General features: G+C 44.9%; 2 protein-coding genes across 5 annotated transcripts in view; one reads left to right on the top strand and one right to left on the bottom strand.

The window, feature by feature from the left end:
* Positions 1 to 97: 97 nt before the first annotated feature.
* On the top strand, positions 98 to 4,055 carry Zar1 (zygote arrest 1). Its single transcript, XM_028780847.1, has 4 exons — positions 98 to 889; positions 2,590 to 2,682; positions 2,762 to 2,836; positions 3,746 to 4,055. Exons 1-4 carry the CDS (start codon positions 119 to 121, stop codon positions 3,887 to 3,889), a joined length of 1,083 nt encoding a protein of 360 aa, XP_028636680.1. The 5' UTR covers positions 98 to 118; the 3' UTR covers positions 3,890 to 4,055.
* Positions 4,056 to 6,682: 2,627 nt separating this feature from the next.
* Positions 6,683 to 17,424, bottom strand: part of Fryl (FRY like transcription coactivator) — a 195,509-nt gene continuing 184,767 nt past the window's right edge. For all 4 annotated transcript variants that reach the window (XM_028780843.1, XM_028780842.1, XM_028780845.1 and 1 more), the window contains 4 exons: positions 13,056 to 13,124; positions 9,824 to 9,934; positions 8,984 to 9,174; positions 6,683 to 8,820 (listed from right to left, as the gene is read on the bottom strand). In XM_028780843.1, coding sequence (XP_028636676.1) covers positions 8,562 to 8,820; positions 8,984 to 9,174; positions 9,824 to 9,934; positions 13,056 to 13,124 — 630 coding nt within the window. In that variant the 3' untranslated portion in view covers positions 6,683 to 8,561. The remainder of the gene's footprint in view (positions 8,821 to 8,983; positions 9,175 to 9,823; positions 9,935 to 13,055; positions 13,125 to 17,424) is intronic.

Raw genomic sequence — 17,424 nt, 5'->3', positions numbered from 1 at the left:
GTGGTTAGACGGTGGTAGGGCTTTTTCTACCGGTGCGCGGCCGCCTATTTAACGCGGCGTGGAGGGCAGCTGGGCCGCGCTGATGGCTGCCTGGGCGGGCGAGGCGCGGGACGCACCCATGTTCCCGGCGAGCATGCCCCACCCCTGCCCACATCCTTACCCGCCGGCCGCCAAAGCCGGGGATGGCTGGAGGTTCGGAGCCAGGGGCTGCCAGCCCGCACCCCCCTCCTTCCTCCCCGGCTACAGACAGCTCATGGCCGCAGAGTACTTCGACAGCTACCAGCGAGCGCAGTTCATGGCTCTGCTGTCGCGGATGGGTCCCCGGCCGGTCAGCAGCCGCGACGCTGCGGTGCAGGTGACCCCGCGTCGCGACGCCTCGGTGCAGTGTTCGCTCGGGCGCCGCACACTGCAGCCTGCACGGCGCCGAGCCAGCCCCGACGCCCGGCCGGGGTCCTGCCAACCTCTGAGCCCCGCCGGCGCCCGGAGACCCCCGCGATCCTGGCGCAGCGTCGCCCTGTACTCGCCCGTGACCTTCTGTGGCCTCTCCTCCTCGCTGGAGGTTGCGGGCTGCGGGCAGACGTCCAGGAAGGGAGAGGGGAGCGCGGCACCCGCGGGGACCCGGGAGCCGGAGCCGGGAGAGGTGGCGGTGATGAAAGCGGTCCCCCAGCATCGAAGTGAGGAGAGCGACATCCAGGCTGAAGGGCCGGCAGGGTGGGAGCAGTCACCGCGGGAGGACCCGGACAGTGTGGCGGCGATGCAGTCTGAGCCTGGGAGTGAAGAGCCATGTCCTGCCACAGAGATGGCTCAGGATCTCGGTGACTCGGCTTCCCCTGGAGTCCGGGCCTCCCCGCAGAGCACCGAGCAGGACAAGGAGCGCCTGCGTTTCCAGGTGAGGCCAGCCTGGTGGCCTGGACGCCTCCAGAATTGTAGGGCTCCTTCAGGGCTAAGCTGGTGGCTCTGGGTGATTCAGGGCATAGAATTCAGTGCTATCAGTCAGTCTGTTTGTTTGTTTTAACGCGTATGGGTGTTGATTGCATGTAGTGTCTGTACACTTTATTGTAGTGGAGAGATGGGGACAGAAGAGGGCGTCGGATCCCTTGGGACTGGCGGTTTACAGATGGTTGTGAGCCACCATGCGGGTTTTAGGAACTGAATTAGGGTCCTCTAGAAGAACAGGGTGTTAACAGCTGAGCCAGCTCTTCTGCACATAGGATTTTGCAGCCGCTGCCCGTTAGTACAATGGGAGGTATTTACACAGTAAGACCAACCCACACGTGGCCCGACCCCTGATCTCTTCCTGGGAAATGGCAGTGTAATTATTTGATTCTGATCACATGAACACTTAGCAAATGAGGTCTCTGCGGTGAACACACACAGTCCAGTTTGTACCATACTTCAGACGGGTGATGGAAGACTGAGTACACACATAGAAGAAACATCATCTTGTGAACTTTGTCGCGGGGAGAGTCAGTTTCCCAAGGCCCCTTTTTTCATTTCCCTTCTAGATGTGGGGAATAATCTGTCTCAGCTGACTTGCTGGGTGGTTCTCTATCAGGCCCTTCCTCCATTTCTGAAGCTGTTAACTGAAGCTTTTCCCTCCCAAACTTGCCTGGCTTTGTTTGTTTGTTTGTTTGTTGTAATTTTTTTTTAAATAAACCCTCCCCATTCATCTAGACGGCTGGCCAGCTGTTGAATGGTCTTGAGTTGCTGCCTAGGCTAGACAAACAAAACCTGGGGTTGGGGCGGGGCACAAGGAGTGCGGCTTTAACCATTCCCCCAGCCCCCAAAGAAATGCAAAGACATGAGCTCTAGGAAAGGGTTCTGAGAAATTTCTTATTTTTCTAGTCATCTCAAGGCTATTGTATTTGGGGGTTGGGGTGGCTGTGGAATGGGGTGTCAGAAAAACAGTTGGTGGTTGCCGTTCACAGCTGGGTGTGATCTTAGGCAGAAATCTTAAGCTTTCTGGCCTCTGTGGTGTCTGTTCACCTACACAAGTTGCAGTAAGAGTTCTCCCAAGCCCCTGCCAGTCCTAAAGGCTTAATTATAAAAACTTGTTTCTGACTTGTTGGTCACTAAGTGAGCAGCTGGGGAAGTTTACGAACCAGGTGCTAACACTACGGGGTTCACACCAAATGAGCTATACTTAGGTAGCAGGACCTTTTGGAAACGTAACTAGCATCACGGAGAATGTAATATTGGTTGAAGACTTTCAAAGGATTAGAATACTTTTCTCTTCCAGCATAATAACTTTTTCATCTGTGAATGTCCTAAGATCATGCATCACCCCACATAAAAAGCCCCAGGGAGGAATCTCAAGCTCTAAATAGCACTATTTGGCTTTTCCCTTGTCTGAGGGGAAAAACACTTTTATCAGTCTGCTGGTATACAAACTATCGTGTTTGGCTTCAGTTTACATATTTGTTTGATTGAGCTATTAGTTCACCTGATTAATTTAGAGGTTGACCCAAATCTAACCTTACTCCCTACCATGGTGATTTTTAAAGTATCAAGTAGAATATTTGGTCCCAGGTTCTGAAATGAGGGTAACTCGGGCATCACTTGCTTAAAGTCTGGTATCCTGCTGTTCAGTTCTTAGAGCAGAAGTATGGTTACTATCACTGCAAGGACTGCAATATCCGCTGGGAGAGCGCCTATGTGTGGTGTGTGCAGGGCACCAGCAAGGTAAGAGACACCGTGCAGCTGCCCTGCCCCTGCCGTGCTGCCCGGTGTCTGCTTACGAGGATGCTCTTTCTCATCGCAGGTGTACTTCAAACAGTTCTGCCGAGTGTGTCAGAAATCCTACAACCCTTACCGAGTGGAGGATATCACCTGTCAAGTAAATCAAACGTTTGCCTTTTGGAAGAGGGTTTTGGTGCACTACTTTGAATATATTTCTTGAAAGAGGTGTAGGTTCCCAGTAGCCTTGGGCTCTACTTTCTCTTCCCTTCTTTCTTTCTTTCTTTCTTTCTTTCTTTCTTTCTTTCTTTCTTTCTTTCTTTCTTTCTTTCTTTCTGTTTTTGGCTAGGGGTGGTAGAAAGTCCCCCCTTCCACTGTGAAATGGGGGTGTTTACTCCTTTCTGCTCTTGCAAAACTTGCTTGCATGGCCTCTTTTGGATCTGTTACTTCCTTAGAAGAACAGAAGGCTTGCTTACCTGCCACTTCCACTTGGTGTAAGGGAAAACATATTGCAAAACAGAGTACCTTTCTGCTAGCTTGAGGTGGTAGACTATTACCCTCATGCCACATAGAAAACACATTTCCAAGTTAGGGTAGGAAACCCAAGACATTGAGCTCCAGCTTTGCTTGAGTTTACAAAGGGAGTTCTCTGTAAGCCCACTCTACTCTGTCTGTATAGCTCTATGAGGTTTACCCATAACTATGGCTGCTAAGCCTTTGCTTACTAGTAATTTAGCACTGTGCCAAGGGACTTAGATAACCTTTAAAAAGAAAGAAGTGACAACATTTACCTGTTAAGGTTAATCACAGAGCTAAAGAACTTCCACGTCTATTTGAGAGTCCAGTGCACTTAAAGTTGGTAATTGGAGAATTAACTACCTTAGGGTGGGCCCCAAGAAGCCAAGAATGGAAAGTCACTAAGATTCCATTTAGAAAAGGTGCCTTAGACTCTCTGCACTTGGTGCTCTGTGCCCAGCACATGTGCCACTTGCTCTGTCTGCTCGGAGGCTCTAAGAATCAAGGAGGGGAGGGGCTTCATTATTTGTACTTTTTCACTCTGATTTTTCAGAGTTGTAAAAGAACTAGATGCGCCTGCCCAGTCAGACTTCGCCACGTGGACCCTAAACGTCCCCATCGCCAAGACTTGTGTGGGAGATGCAAGGACAAACGCCTGTCCTGCGACAGCACCTTCAGTTTCAAATACATCATTTAGTGAAAGTCGGGAAAAAAAAGCGGGTTTCTGCACGATGGGGCAAATGGATCGGTCAAGTGAGCTTTCTCCCGTGCCCCTTCCCCTCTCCCCCTCTCCCTTTTCAAAATACTTCATGAAAGGCAGTGTACTTTGCTATAAAGCCTGTGAATAAAAGGTATTGCAAACAGTTTGAGGCTTTATCCAATTCATGTGTCAGTCTGAGGAGAATATGTGCTGAAAATTGGTAGCTTTGTTAACATGTGTTGTTGTGGACCAGGCTGACTTAGGGAAGTTACAGGCACTTCATTCAAGTCTAAGGTTTCATGGACAAGTAACTTTCAGCTTCAGTCTGGGGGTCTAAAGTTCCTAAGAAAGATGTTATTTAAAAAGGCCCAGCACACATTAAGTTGTGCCATGTTTTTGAAATTTAAATTAGTCCTAATTTCAATGTCCCCTTGAGAACCTGGAGAGCACGCTGCCAGATGGTGCTGGGTGCACAGCCTCAGGTTCTTCTGATGAAGCAGGGGGGTTGGTTGTTGGTCTAACACAAGCATCATGGCAGGAACCAGATAAAACTCTGTTCCTTTCCAGTTTTCCTGAACATTCGTTACAGTAGTGTCCAACACCTGTCTACCAGAATGTGGATGCCAGTCTGGCATCTTGGGCACTAGCAAGTATTTGAGGAAATGTGCTGAACATCCAAAGTGGGCTTGGGGACTCTAGTGTCCTTGTGAGGAGGGGACAGGTCCACCTGGGCCCAGGTGAATTAAGCTGATGTGTGTGTGGAGTGCTACCAGCCTTTTAATCTCTTAGTGGGCGTGTCTAACAAGTACCCTGATGCTCAGCAAATAGTCAAACAAGACAAAGTTCTGATATGATGCAGAAGCTCTTCTTCGCTTAAAGGCCTCCATAAAGCACTGCCCCACTTAGATCAACTGAGCTGGAATTTGAGTCAGTTGAGTTTGATAGAAAGACCCGTTTCGTGTTGGGGCAACATGTGCAAAGCTCTTCTGGTAGAGAAAACCAGAGAGGCCAAATAATACTGAGTTTATGATGACAGTAGGTAAAACTAGTAAGATCAGACTGGGAAATTGTTCAGTCCCTGCCTGGGACTGGTCATTACGTAGTTACCCATGAGAAGGCACTAAAGGGGTCTTATCTTTTCATTTTAATTTTATGCATGTGTTTTTGCCTGCATGTTATGTGTACTGCATGCATGTCTGGCTCCCAAGGAAGCAAGAAGAGGGCACTGGATACCCCGGAATGGGAGTGGCAGTTGAAAGTCACCCTGTGGGTGCTGGGAACTGAACCCCAGGTCCTCTACAAAGGCATGTTTACTGCCCTTGTAGTTAACTGCTGAGTCATCTCTTAAGCCCCCACCAAAACATGTTAAAGGTATGCTGTGGGAAGTGAACCATGAGGATAGATTGTCTTTTAAAGGAAAGCAGTCTGGGTGCCTGTAGACAGGTGAGAGTTTTAGGGACTAAAGTGGTGGTGGCCAGAAGTGAGCATTAAGAACCGTGTGCTTGCTAGGCGGTGGTGGAACATGCCTTTAATCTCAGCACTTGGGAGGCAGAGGCAGGCAGATTTCTGAATTTGAGGCCAGCCTGGTCTACACGGTGAGTTCCAGGACAGCCAGGGCTATATAGAGAAACCCTGTCTCGAAAAACCAAAAAGCAAAACCTGTGTGCTTAAAAATGATGGGCTTCACTTATTCTCATGGGCTAGCTCTTACTTAGTTGAGACTAGGTCCAGGCAGAGGTAATCCAGTTGACTCCTGTCCTGGGTGGGACATGATATACATACTATGTACTTAGTAAGTACTTGCCAAGTAGATGAACCAGACTACCCACAAAGAGTCCCAAGACAACTCCACTGGCTGCTAAAGTGGGTAGTGAAATCATTTGTCGACTTAATTTTCCCAGGGCAGCTAACATTATTTGGCAAGGATCAGAATGCCAGAACTGAATGCAGATCTGAAGAAAGTGACTCAAAAAGTTTCCGCCTTTGATGCCTACATTCTAACGCTGAGGCCTGTCACACTGTTTATATGTGGGATACAAAGCTTAGAGCATCAGACGAGCACATTGAAAGGCTGGCAGGAGACACCAAATGCCACCTCAGCATGCCGAGAGAATTGTGTTTTACGTAATTCTTATACTCTTCAAAGTAACTGTGGACCACTTTAAAAAACTAGGGAAAAGAAAAGCCATTCAGAAACCATTGGCTCTTTTTCCTGACGTGTAGGTGATGTTTCTCTGACAGAGCAGTTCACCACTGTGTTCTGGCACTGCTCTTCCCTAAAACGTCCCTTAGACACACTTCAAACCAAGGTAGGCAGTGGCTAACAGCCCTAACCTTGGAGTCACTGAACCTGGACATAGTTCCAAACCCTGAGATTGTATTCTGCCTTCCCAAAGAGCAGCACCAGGGGAACTGCCCAATCTCTCAAGTCCCTAACTATTTAAAATGATAAATTCTTTCTTACTTAAAATGGTAAGTTCAGTGAAGAGGGCTGTATGTAGCAAACACTAGGTTCTTGCAGAGTGAAAGAAGTGGGTTAGAATTAAGCACTAACAGTTTCGTCAGTGTAGGTGTGAGAAGGATCGTCCCAATGGATCTGGTTTTGTTTTTCTGCAGATGTATCCCCCCACCCCCACATCAGTACCAAATTAGTTACAACCTTTGGGTAGTCAATTTAACTTTTTCCCTGCCTTTTTAAAAGTGAAATTATACGTGAGAACTATACAGGTAACTATACAGGTAGTCATCTTTATTTTTTTTTTGTTTTCTTCATAAAATACCACACAAACCAACAGCTACAATGCTTTTTTATTTTTAACAAAAAGGATGTAAGGAGGGTGAGAAAAAGGGGAGAGGGGATGTGAAGTGTGGTGTGTCTCCGGACACCATCCCTGTGCCTAGCACCTCCCCCCCAGCCCAAGAGTTATTAATAATTTAAGGACACCATTTACAGTACCAGAACACCATTAAAATAATTTTTTTTATCTGGGTCAAAAAATACAGTGATTATGAATGTGCTGTGACCAGTTATAGAGTTTTACAGAAACATAACTACGGTCAGCAGTCCAACGGCGTGCACAGTGACCTCGAATAATGCACTTGATCATAATTACATTTCTGTCAGGGGCCACGCCCCCAGGAAAAGGCAAAGCTAAGCAATTCATTTCTACATTCCAAACTCTGGAGCCACAGAGCCCAGTTTTTGAAAATAAAAGTCACAGTGGAAAAGAGATGCATATAAAAATACAAGGTGTTCCTTTCAAATCAGAGGAGTCGGGGGGGCTACATTCATTTCCTTTACAAAATTCTATTTTAAAAAAAAGCAAAGGGACAGGATCCAGTTTGTGTTAAGCTACAGACTTAGACAGTGGAGAAGTATATTGTGTGTTTTGGGACTCGGTCTTCAGGCTTCCTGTCTCTTCCCCCTGTAGCCCCAAGGTTCCTTTAGCCTGAAACAAGCTTGAGTCCCGCATAAACACACAAGTCATTTGCATCTCTTCTCTTGAACGTCTGCAGCCTTCAGAGCCTGCAGAACACACAGTCCACCATCAGTGACCACAACTTTTCCTTTAGCTTTGTACATGTTCTCTGATGTAACAGTGCGTGGCACAGATGTACAAGAAAGTACAGGTTTTAGTCTAGGCGGTGTCTATAATAGTTACCGAGTGAAATAAGTTAACTTCTGTAATGAGAGGTGCTGGCGGGCAGCGGACATCTTTATTTTACAATTTAAAGTCTCTGCAGGCATCTGCTTTGGTTAGTTATCAACAATATCAACACAAGCACTGATCAGAGAGCTGAGCAGCAGAGTCCAATAACGTTAACAGATATATTATTTTTTTTTATGAGACACTGGGGGGAAACCCAGTTTTAAAATATTATTAAAGTGTTCTAACATTTACACACTATGAAGAGTTAGATCTAATAAAATAAAATTTCTTCAAAAATAATCTTGCAGTGTTCCTTTAGGCATGCTCCGAGAGGCTGTCACCAGACATCCACGCCTTGAAAATAGGACTGTCACACGCGCACACACCCCAACTCACACACACATAATTCCTTATACAGACAAAAAAAAAAAAAAAAAAAAAAAACCACAAAACACCCAAACATCCCGAACCCTTATCCCGTAAGTTGGAAAAAACAAACAAAACCCCAGACCCAGTGGTTTTTGCAAATAAGTTTGTGTTATCTGACTGGGTGGTAAAGTTGATTTTCAAGTGTCAACTTTACATTTATGTTGATGATGGCTAGAAATCCAAGCGGCTCTGCAGGTGAAGGTCTTCAGCTAAAAGGAATTGGTCCCATCCCAGCCTCCCTTCACCTGCCCTGCAATGTTTTGGAGGCCATTATTGCAAACATCCGCGGAATTTCTTTTTCTCCAGAGTAATGTAGCTTGTACGCATCGCTTTTAGCCCTTATTCACATAGGTTAATAATAATAAATTCCTTCTTCATACAGTTGCTGTGAAGGTCTAGGCAGCAGTTAAGTGGTTAGATATTTTTCTTCAGGGGTTTTTTTTTTTTTTTGACAGTTTGAAGTTATTAGTAGACTACAAATTAAAAGTGCTGACCCCAAAGTTCTCAGTGAAGCACAGGGTTCATCAAAGGTGCTTGGCCAAAAGTCTTCATCATCTTCAGCTTACTCCCTCTTGAGGGTCGGGAGTTGCTCAGAATCCAGTGCTCGCCATATTTCCAACGGGTTTGGCCTGTGCTAGGAGCGGGTAGGACTGTACCGTGCGGAGAGACTCTCTGATCTCCAGGTTAAGCTCCATTAGTTTGCAGTTAGCTTCTGACATGTCCAGGTTTGAGCCGATGACCGCGAAGCTGCCCGTCTGGCCTAGCGTCTGGTGATGGAAATAGATGTGTAAGAGTGTCTGCACGGGGTCGTCGTCACAGCTGCCGAAGATGTCATTGGGCCAGAGGGTTCTGGAAAGAATACAGAATGTTAAAGTTCTGAGGTGTATGTCGTTCGTATATATGCTACACTTTAGGTTAAAACCTATGAACAGAACTGCCTGGTGAGTAACTGGTGCCTGTTTATTATTTGAGGAACTACACTACGGTGCTACGATGTCTCGTCCCAGCTTACCTAAAAGCTTTGACTTGTGCTACAGCTGATACAAATTCCTTGTTCTTCAAAGTTTCGATCAGAGAATGAATGGCAGTTTCTATTGTGGTCTGTGCGGCTTTGGAAATATCAATTTCTTCGTTTTCTGAAGCGGCCTCAGCTTCCTTAAGGATGCCTTCTAGCTGGGCAAGTTCTTCTGACATGTTGATGACCTAAAACAGGTAAGTCTTTAAGGATCAATTCCTATGGTCAGTGATAAAAGGGAACCTAGTCAGTTGCAGGGGACATAGCTGATGGTAGGAACATTCTTCTGTCAGGAATATAGGTTAGCCACCAATTAAAAGACTAAAAACAAAGAAGCAAAGTCACTTCTGATGTAGCCTAGGCTACATTGACCTTGAGATCCTGAGTACTGGGTGTTACAGTACATATGTTTGTACTATGCCTACACACACACACACACACACACACACACACACACACACACACACACAGGTTTAGATATTTTAGATAAGTTGGGTTGCAATAAATGTTTATACTATATCTTGGAAGATTATAGCTGCTTTTGGACAGTGAATGAAAGTGTATTTTAGAAGGTTGTTTACCAAGGGTATTTTATAGAAATATACGTGTGTTTGTGTATAACTATATATTTATTTACTCTGATGACCTGACATGGCATATCAGTTTGAAGGAAAAGCTAAATGATCAACTTGGGGAAAAAAAAAATCAATGTAAGTGGCTTTTGACTTTAGGCATTCTACCAAGGAATGTATATACATAAGCACGTTACATACACGCAGGCCTGCGAGTATACAGTTACAACTCTGAGAACTGTCCCTGGTGCCTGCTGGAACTTACCTCTGCTTCGTTCTTGATCGTATTTACTTGGCTGATGAGCTTGCAGTAGGCCTGGAATAGAAGCAGCAGCTGGAAGTGCAGCCTGTACAACCTCCTGCAGAGCTCCAGCTCCTAAAAACGAGCAGTGGTAACGGAGGTTAGCTCAACGTCGGATCCGACCAGATAGAGTGCTTCCCGTAAAACAGAACAGATGTGTTAAAGTCGCTGGCAATTGTGCTTCTGCGGTAAGCGAGTTAATACGGTGTGAGACTGGTGAGAGGCGAGGGGGAAAGGTGCTTTGGGGGCTGTCTTTCAAATAACAAGGCTTGTTGCTGGTTACGGAATTCCTTTTTAGTCGGAAGCACATTTTCACACCGGACAGACAGTGTCAGAGGCAATCCATAGGGTGCTTTGGAGGGGAGAACTCGACATGAATTTAAAACTTGGAGTTGACGATGGGAATTTGCGGGTGTGCAGGCTTTGACCCCTCCGAGGTCCCTAATGCACCCGTCAACTGGAACAGAGCGAAACTGGGTGTCCTCTTACCAACGGGGGGCTTTTAAGGAAATGGACTCTTAAGAAAACCACTTGGTGATCTCATTCAAGTGAGACTATGAAACTAACATGTGCAATTTAAATTTTAGGATGTAACAGGAGACATGCCCGTGACGAGTGCAGAGAACCACACAACTGCTCGTTGCGTTTACACACTCAGTTTAACGTCTCGTCATCTCATCCTTTTTTTTAAGGACCAACGTGTCGCGGATTAGGGCTATGGAAAATTGAAGCACACGCTACTTTCAAAGTAGTCAATGGCAAAAACGTTGCTAGGTCACAAGAGGACAAATGGCAGATGAGAACCAGTTTGTCTCCCAAGGATAAGGAATCTATAAATCAAGACAGGCCACTTACTGCTAGAATTCCCATTTGCTAAGCAAGGTGATCGGGTCACAAAAAAAAAAAAAATACAAAGAGAAAAAGATCAAGAATTAGTATAAGAAGTCATTGCAACTGAGGTTACAGATGCCCCACGCACACCGAGGAACACATTTATACAAAGTCAGACACTTTCTGAAATAGCCCAGGGTGGGTTTTGTTGGTTTCCCTTTGGCAAGTAAGGTTAACTTGAGCTACAGAATATCTTATTATTTTATTTGCATAAAATAAGAGAGTAAAAGTGATCTTGGGAACCCTAGCTATTGGAGATGTATTTCCATCCAGGGTTTTCTGTCCCAACAAAGCTACTTGTAATAACATTTCCATGGGTCCAGTGGGAAACTTACTAAGTGAATTTACCATTATTTTTATTATTATTATTATTTTAACCAAATGGTTCGTTGAATCGGCCCATAATCTTACACAGGAAATAACCTGCCAGCAGCAGGCTTTCTGGTGTGGCTCATTCTAGACTTTCCTACTAGTCTCTACTCAGACTCTCCGGCTGTCCCCCTCATGCGACAGGCCGCAGGGCAGAACACAGAGAGCTGGTGTGGTTTAATGCTATACTTCAAATGTCATTTGGGTCAGAACTTTGACCTAACTGGGTTTGAGTCCAGGGAAGATGACAGTATGTGAGAGAGTGAAAGGCTCTGGATGTGTGAGAAGGGTAGCTTCTGATTGAAACAGACTGTCGGGTTGTAAACAGAGCTTCTAGAACTTGCTTTTCTGAGCGGTTTCCTCTGAAGGATTCCTATTAGTTTAGAAAGGATTTGCTAAGCAAAGGTGAGCTTTAGCTCCACACAGCTGACCATAAATTATGCAAACAGTGGCCCAGTAACATTAGCAGAGCACAATCCAAACTTCAAACAGCAGCAGGAGGTTTCATTTCCTATGCTTTATTTCGGGTGGGGATTCGAATTTTAAATCCTTTTCCTCATTCCTGTTAGCATAATACATGGAAGTGATTCTATAGACACATACCAGTAGTGTTGGGTTTGATATGTGCTAACAAAGCTTCTGGCCACTACAGTTAAAAGGCAACGGCACAAACTATTGCTGTGATTTACCAAAATTGATCTCGATGCACTGAAACAGATATGAAGGACAACACACATACACATTTTAAGTACACCGATATTTGCATGGTAGATTTTATCTTCACTAACTCAGTATTTACTGGCTGCTTGTATAGACTGGCATACGGGAACAGACAGCACGGAGTCCGTGTAAGGCGGGGCATACAAATCAGTCCGAAGAGTAAAGTCTTCGTTTTTCAGTCTGAATATCTCAAGCTATTTACTAAGAGACAGTCTTGGAGATTATGGAATTGTTTGAGGTGGTATCTACGAACCACCGGGCACTTAGTTTAGATGGATGTTTGTAGGTACTGTCAAAAGCATCCACGGATTCAATTCCAGAGTTAACTTCTATCTTGTCTCGTTTCTTTATTCACGATTTTAATTTTTCCTTTCAAAGAGCACAGGGCTTTGAATTGCCTATCTAGGTTTGAATCTTGGTTTCTACTACCTATTTATTATTAGACGAATTGGCCCCACTGAGCCTCAGTTCTCATATTCAAAATGGGAATAACTAAGGGGCCATCCAACCGAGTTGTAAGGGGAGAATACGACCATGAACAATGTATTGGCACCGTGTGCCTGAAAATCTTAACAGTTAAATTATGATTCTTTCAAGACTTCACTCTTCCCCAGACTTCAGATTTTTATTACAGTATACCTTTTGTGGAGATATCTAATATTATAAATGTTACTGAGGTTGCAATCAAGTGTCAGGTGTGGCGTTGGGCGAGTTGCTGAAGGCTTTCTCCTTGTACTCGGGTGCTCCCTTCTCTAAAGAAACGTGTTGCTACTGCTTAAAGCAACTGGATGAAAACACAACAGACCCCCACTTTTGACAATTAGGGTTAACAGCTACAGAGCTCACTGCCCTGGGGTTTGTGTTTATCACCAGACAGTATATCCATAGAACACTAATGTACAACCGTCCTCCCCCAACCCCCGAGTCAGATGCACTAAATGCCAACCTGGACGGCTTAGATACCCATCAAGCTTATCTCCTAAATGTTATTAAGCTTTGGTTGCAAGCTGGTTGTTCATTTTTTATTAAAGTGAGGTTTTCATTACTAAGCCAATATTTCACTGAACCTAACTTTCAGGGAGATTGTTCTGATAACCAAAATGAAAAAGGCTTGCCCACAGTTCTTTCTAGGGATATCAAATAAGGACAGCTGCATGCATACATTGCTGTATAATATCCGATGCAGGCGCTCGGCGGGAAGAACACAGAGACTTACGTGTGCATTGGTGTTTATCCTGTATATGTCTTCGTTGGCACCAAATGTCCTCTTGCAGTTGTCCAGCCACTGCAGAAATGAGTAAGGGTAAATTTCGATAGTCATTGCGTAATGAACGAAAGCAGTGTTACTGTGACGAGCCTGTTTGGACGGAGGCAGAAAGACTAGGACTGGCTGCAGACACAATCACATCTTCACCTATGGCCAGTCATGTAAACAAATGAACCAACAAGGATCAATACAAGATGCAGATGCCGTTATTAACAAAGATGCAATCGGTGTTCCGGACCCGTGGGCTCCCGTATTGTGTGAGATCCTTCCCTTGGTGAATTTTATTGGAAATCTTCACTGTCTCTACCTGACCTTTATGTCTAAATGTGAGATATGGAAAATGAAAGATTCATTGTCCCTCTGGCTGATCTAATAAAGGCAACTTACAGAAAAACGAGCCAGGGCTGTCTGCTCATCCGAAGTTTAGTTCTCCAAAGACACATGCCACTTTTAATTAGTGAAACAGAAACCGAGATCTATCTAAATCCTGTTTTTATTTCTTTTCTTTCTTTTTGGATGGTAATAAATGACAGGCGTGCTGTCTCGGAGGCATTTGGGTATATGTGGGTTTTCTCTGAGTCAATACTAATTTAAAAGGAAGTAGCATTGTGGGTGTGTAGAAACCAATGGAGCCACAGAATTTCCAGAGTGAGAGCTATGGGCCTTCAGGTGGAGCCCTGAGCTTCTGCAGTTTCTGGCTAACTGGGTGGTAGAGTGCTGGTGTTTGTGGAATGAAGGAATCAAACACTCAGACTTTGTCTTTTGAAAACAACTACCAGCCAAGTAGCTCCCTGGAAGATATTTTAGTGTTAGATATTTAAAATTCTCAATTGTAGCTTACTGGTCTACATAGAAAGAATCAAAATTAGAAATGGTAATTGTTTCAAAAAACAAGGTCTTTGACCTTCTGTCTCTTTGATCACAACCACCCAGACAACGCTGGCCCTTGGGTTATTCTCTTGACAGCGTCTTGGAATAAAAACATGTTAAACCTTTCTGGTAAGAGACAGCTGGTGGCAGCCATTGTTGGAAGCTATCGGCAGATTTCCTAAAATTCAATCTACATCTACCATGAAATTTATGCCTTAATCTCTATTTATACGACATGTTAAAATGCCTATACACTTAAAACTACTTGTCCAGTTTGTGTAAAAGTTATTTCAGTTGATCACTTACTGCCTATTCTAAACATCTTAAATATTGCACACTCTGTTAAGCATTTTTAGGGAATACTATTTAATGTAGTAATTTTGGATTTTATCCCCAATAATACAGTCCCGTGGCTGAATACTAGCCATGTAATAGCATGTGCAGACACAGGAGAAGGGTTGTGCAGAGAAGCCCCACCTCCTACCTAATGGTTCTCATGTTTTCTTTGCTCAAATGAAAAGTTTAGGTGCTGCGGCAGGCTCTGTTTCTGAGGATCACAGCACAGCTTATGTACCAGCAAGCGGTCATCCAAGCCAATGGCAGGCAACGAACCATCAGGCAGGACTTAGGGGGAGAGTACTGCAGCGAGCCCTGCATGTGTCCCTTGCTGTGGAGGGTGGGCAGACAGTGGTGGCTTCAAGTTCAAGCCTTAAGGGTTCTGTGTACTGTGAGCTGTAGTTATCAGTGATAGCAAGGTACCAAGGGCTGAGATGCTGAAGAGAAAAAGGGAAGCTCCAGTGAGCGAGCCCAACTGTCTGGGTAGCTTCATGGGGCCGTTGATGTGTTGACCAAGTGCAGGGGTGGGAGGTGATAGACGAAAGATCAGATTATAGTCTCATGGTGCTGGGGAGATAAATGTCCAATTCCTGCCAAGACTTCAAGGTCCTGGTTACCACCTCGCTATCACACTTGAACCCTAGAGGATGGAAACACTGGGTGTGTACCAAAGATCCTAGTTAGAGCTGGGGGAAAACCTCAGCTGTGGAGCCCTTCACCCGGCATGCAGAAAGCTCTACACACAAAACCAACTGTAGAGAAACTGCAGAGAAATACTCGACGGTATCCAAGGAGAAGAGAGCGATGAAGACTGTGGGCAAGAAAGAGGCAGATGCGCCAGGAGTCGAGGTTGGTTTTCCTCTCTCGGCAGAATTCTGAGGACAGACTTCTGAACGCAATCACACCTGTGTCATATATTACACTGGCATACCGGGCCTGGCTGGCATCTGTCATGTTCCACCGGTCTGTCTACTCTTATGTAGGTAGCACCTGATTTGAAATCTTTAATAAGTGTTGGTGGCTAGGAGGAAAACTTCAAATTTTATTGTTCTTCGTGGCAAAATCTACAAGACTTTCCTAGAAAAGGGAAATGGTGTCTTAGACTTGTTAACCCGTGTTGTCTCGGTGGCGAATATTAACTCCGATCTAAGCAGTAAACATGGCGCAGGTAATGTATACACAAGCGGGGTGGCTGTGTCCTCAAAATACTTCATTTACAGAAAAATAAACCTCGGGCCAGATATGAGTGTTGACGTTAGGGGTCACTGACCTATGGTGAAGAAGATTTGTGCAATTTTAAGCCATTTGCAGATCCATATGCATTGTGGAATTAAATTTCAGAATTTCCATGAGTACGCTGTTTGATTTTCAAGTACATTAATTCTACAGATGGTATCTTTACAAAATTGGGTTATCTGACACACACAACCAATGACACACAGTTTGCTCCTCTGAATGGGCTTCTCTCAAGGCAATGTCTGGAGCTGTGAAGGTCTAGCATATCATTAGCTAGCTTTATGTTTGTGCATTTGAAATTGTCTCATTAAAAGTAGTTGTCTATTGCTGTAAAATCAAGCACTCTATAATGTAATAGCTTAAAGTAAGAGTGAGGAGAGAAACAATATTTGCTATGCATGTAACCAATATCAGATATATGTATGTGCTGTTCCCAGTTTAACCAGGATCAGCCATGATTCTCTGGTTAGCTCATGGTTTGAACACGTCCCCAAGCATGCTATACTCCTGACTTGTGGGCTCTTGGCTGGGATATCTCTCTTTTCCTCTCTGTGGCCAGTCATCCTGTAGTAGGGACCAGAGTTTCCTAAAGCTTGATGCAGACACTCTAAAAGGCTTCTTAAGGGCTTGCCTTGGGATTTGCAGTGTCTTGTGAATTCTGGCAGTTAGAGTGAGTTTTACAAGGCCACTCCAGACTGCAATGTGGGTGGTGCTGAGCTGTGGTGGAAAGGAATGTAGACCAGGGAGGCTTAGTTCACTGGGCCAGTGTGGTAACAGCATCTAGGATAGGCAGTCATTTCTGAAGACCCACAAGGAACCAGCATTGTCGGGTAGAATGAACTTGCATTTCATTAAAGTGAAAGTTTTCTGGTCATCAAAAGATGCTTCAGGCCGGGCGGTGGTGGCGCACGCCTTTAATCCCAGCACTCGGGAGGCAGAGGCAGGCGGATTTCTGAGTTCGAGGCCAGCCTGGTCTAAAGAGTGAGTTCCAGGACAGCCCGGGCTATACAGAGAAACCCTGTCTCGAAAAAACCAAAAAAGAAAAAAAAAAAAAAACATGCTTCAGTAGTGGAACAACAGGGAAAAAGTAGCTTCAGTGCATACATCCAATAAAAAGCATGTATCAAGGATCAGTGCAGGTATGCACCTGCCACCAAGCCTGATGACCTGAGTTGGATCTCTGGGACCCACTTGACAGATGGAAAGAAACTCCCACAAGGCATCCTATGACTACCACACGTATGTCATGGTATGGCCCTTCCTTGTCCACAAATGATGTGTAAAGCGTATATTTAAAATAAAGACCTCAAGCTGGGCAGTGACGGTGCATGCCTTTAATCCCAGCACTTGGGAGGCAGAGGCAGGTGGATTTCTGAGTTTGAGGCCAGCCTGGTCTACAGAGTGAGTTCCAGGACAGCCAGGGCTACACAGAGAAACCCTGTCTTGAAAAACCAAAAAAAGAAGAAGGAAAAAAAAAAAAGTAAAATAAAGACCTCTTATAAATAACTGAGAAAACAGCTCATTTACCATCATAGGCAGAATTCACAAGCTACCCCATGAATGTATCTATGTTCGAATATTAGTCATGAAGACTGATGACCAAGGGATGAAACAATGGAAAATTCACGTGCGGCTGAGGACAAACATTTCTGTAGTAAAACTGCTTGGTAGACTCAAACTTATACAGATTCTATGACCTGGCAATTCCACCCAGAGAGCTCTCTGGCAGATGTGGACATCTGCACGCAGACAGTGACATTTATTTGAGCAGATCGCACCTGATAATTCCCTGAACCGAGACTCTTTTCTTCAATCTCTCATTACTTTTTCCAGACCACGTATAAGCTCACACTCCCATGATAAGGAGAGAAAGCCT

This window comes from Grammomys surdaster, unplaced genomic scaffold (assembly GCF_004785775.1).
Source record: "Grammomys surdaster isolate TR1022 unplaced genomic scaffold, NIH_TR_1.0 372, whole genome shotgun sequence".
NCBI lineage: Eukaryota > Metazoa > Chordata > Mammalia > Rodentia > Muridae > Grammomys > Grammomys surdaster.
The sequence above is the reverse complement of the archived record's forward strand: the minus strand, read 5'-3'. Positions and strand labels throughout refer to the sequence as shown.

Coding starts and splice junctions, on each gene's coding strand:
- Zar1 (XM_028780847.1), top strand. CDS start 119: ATGTTCCCGGCGAGCATGCCCCACCCCTGCCCACATCCTTACCCGCCG. Junction 890..2,589: donor AGGAGCGCCTGCGTTTCCAG/GTGAGGCCAGCC, acceptor CCTGCTGTTCAG/TTCTTAGAGCAGAAGTATGG. Junction 2,683..2,761: donor GTGTGCAGGGCACCAGCAAG/GTAAGAGACACC, acceptor TTCTCATCGCAG/GTGTACTTCAAACAGTTCTG.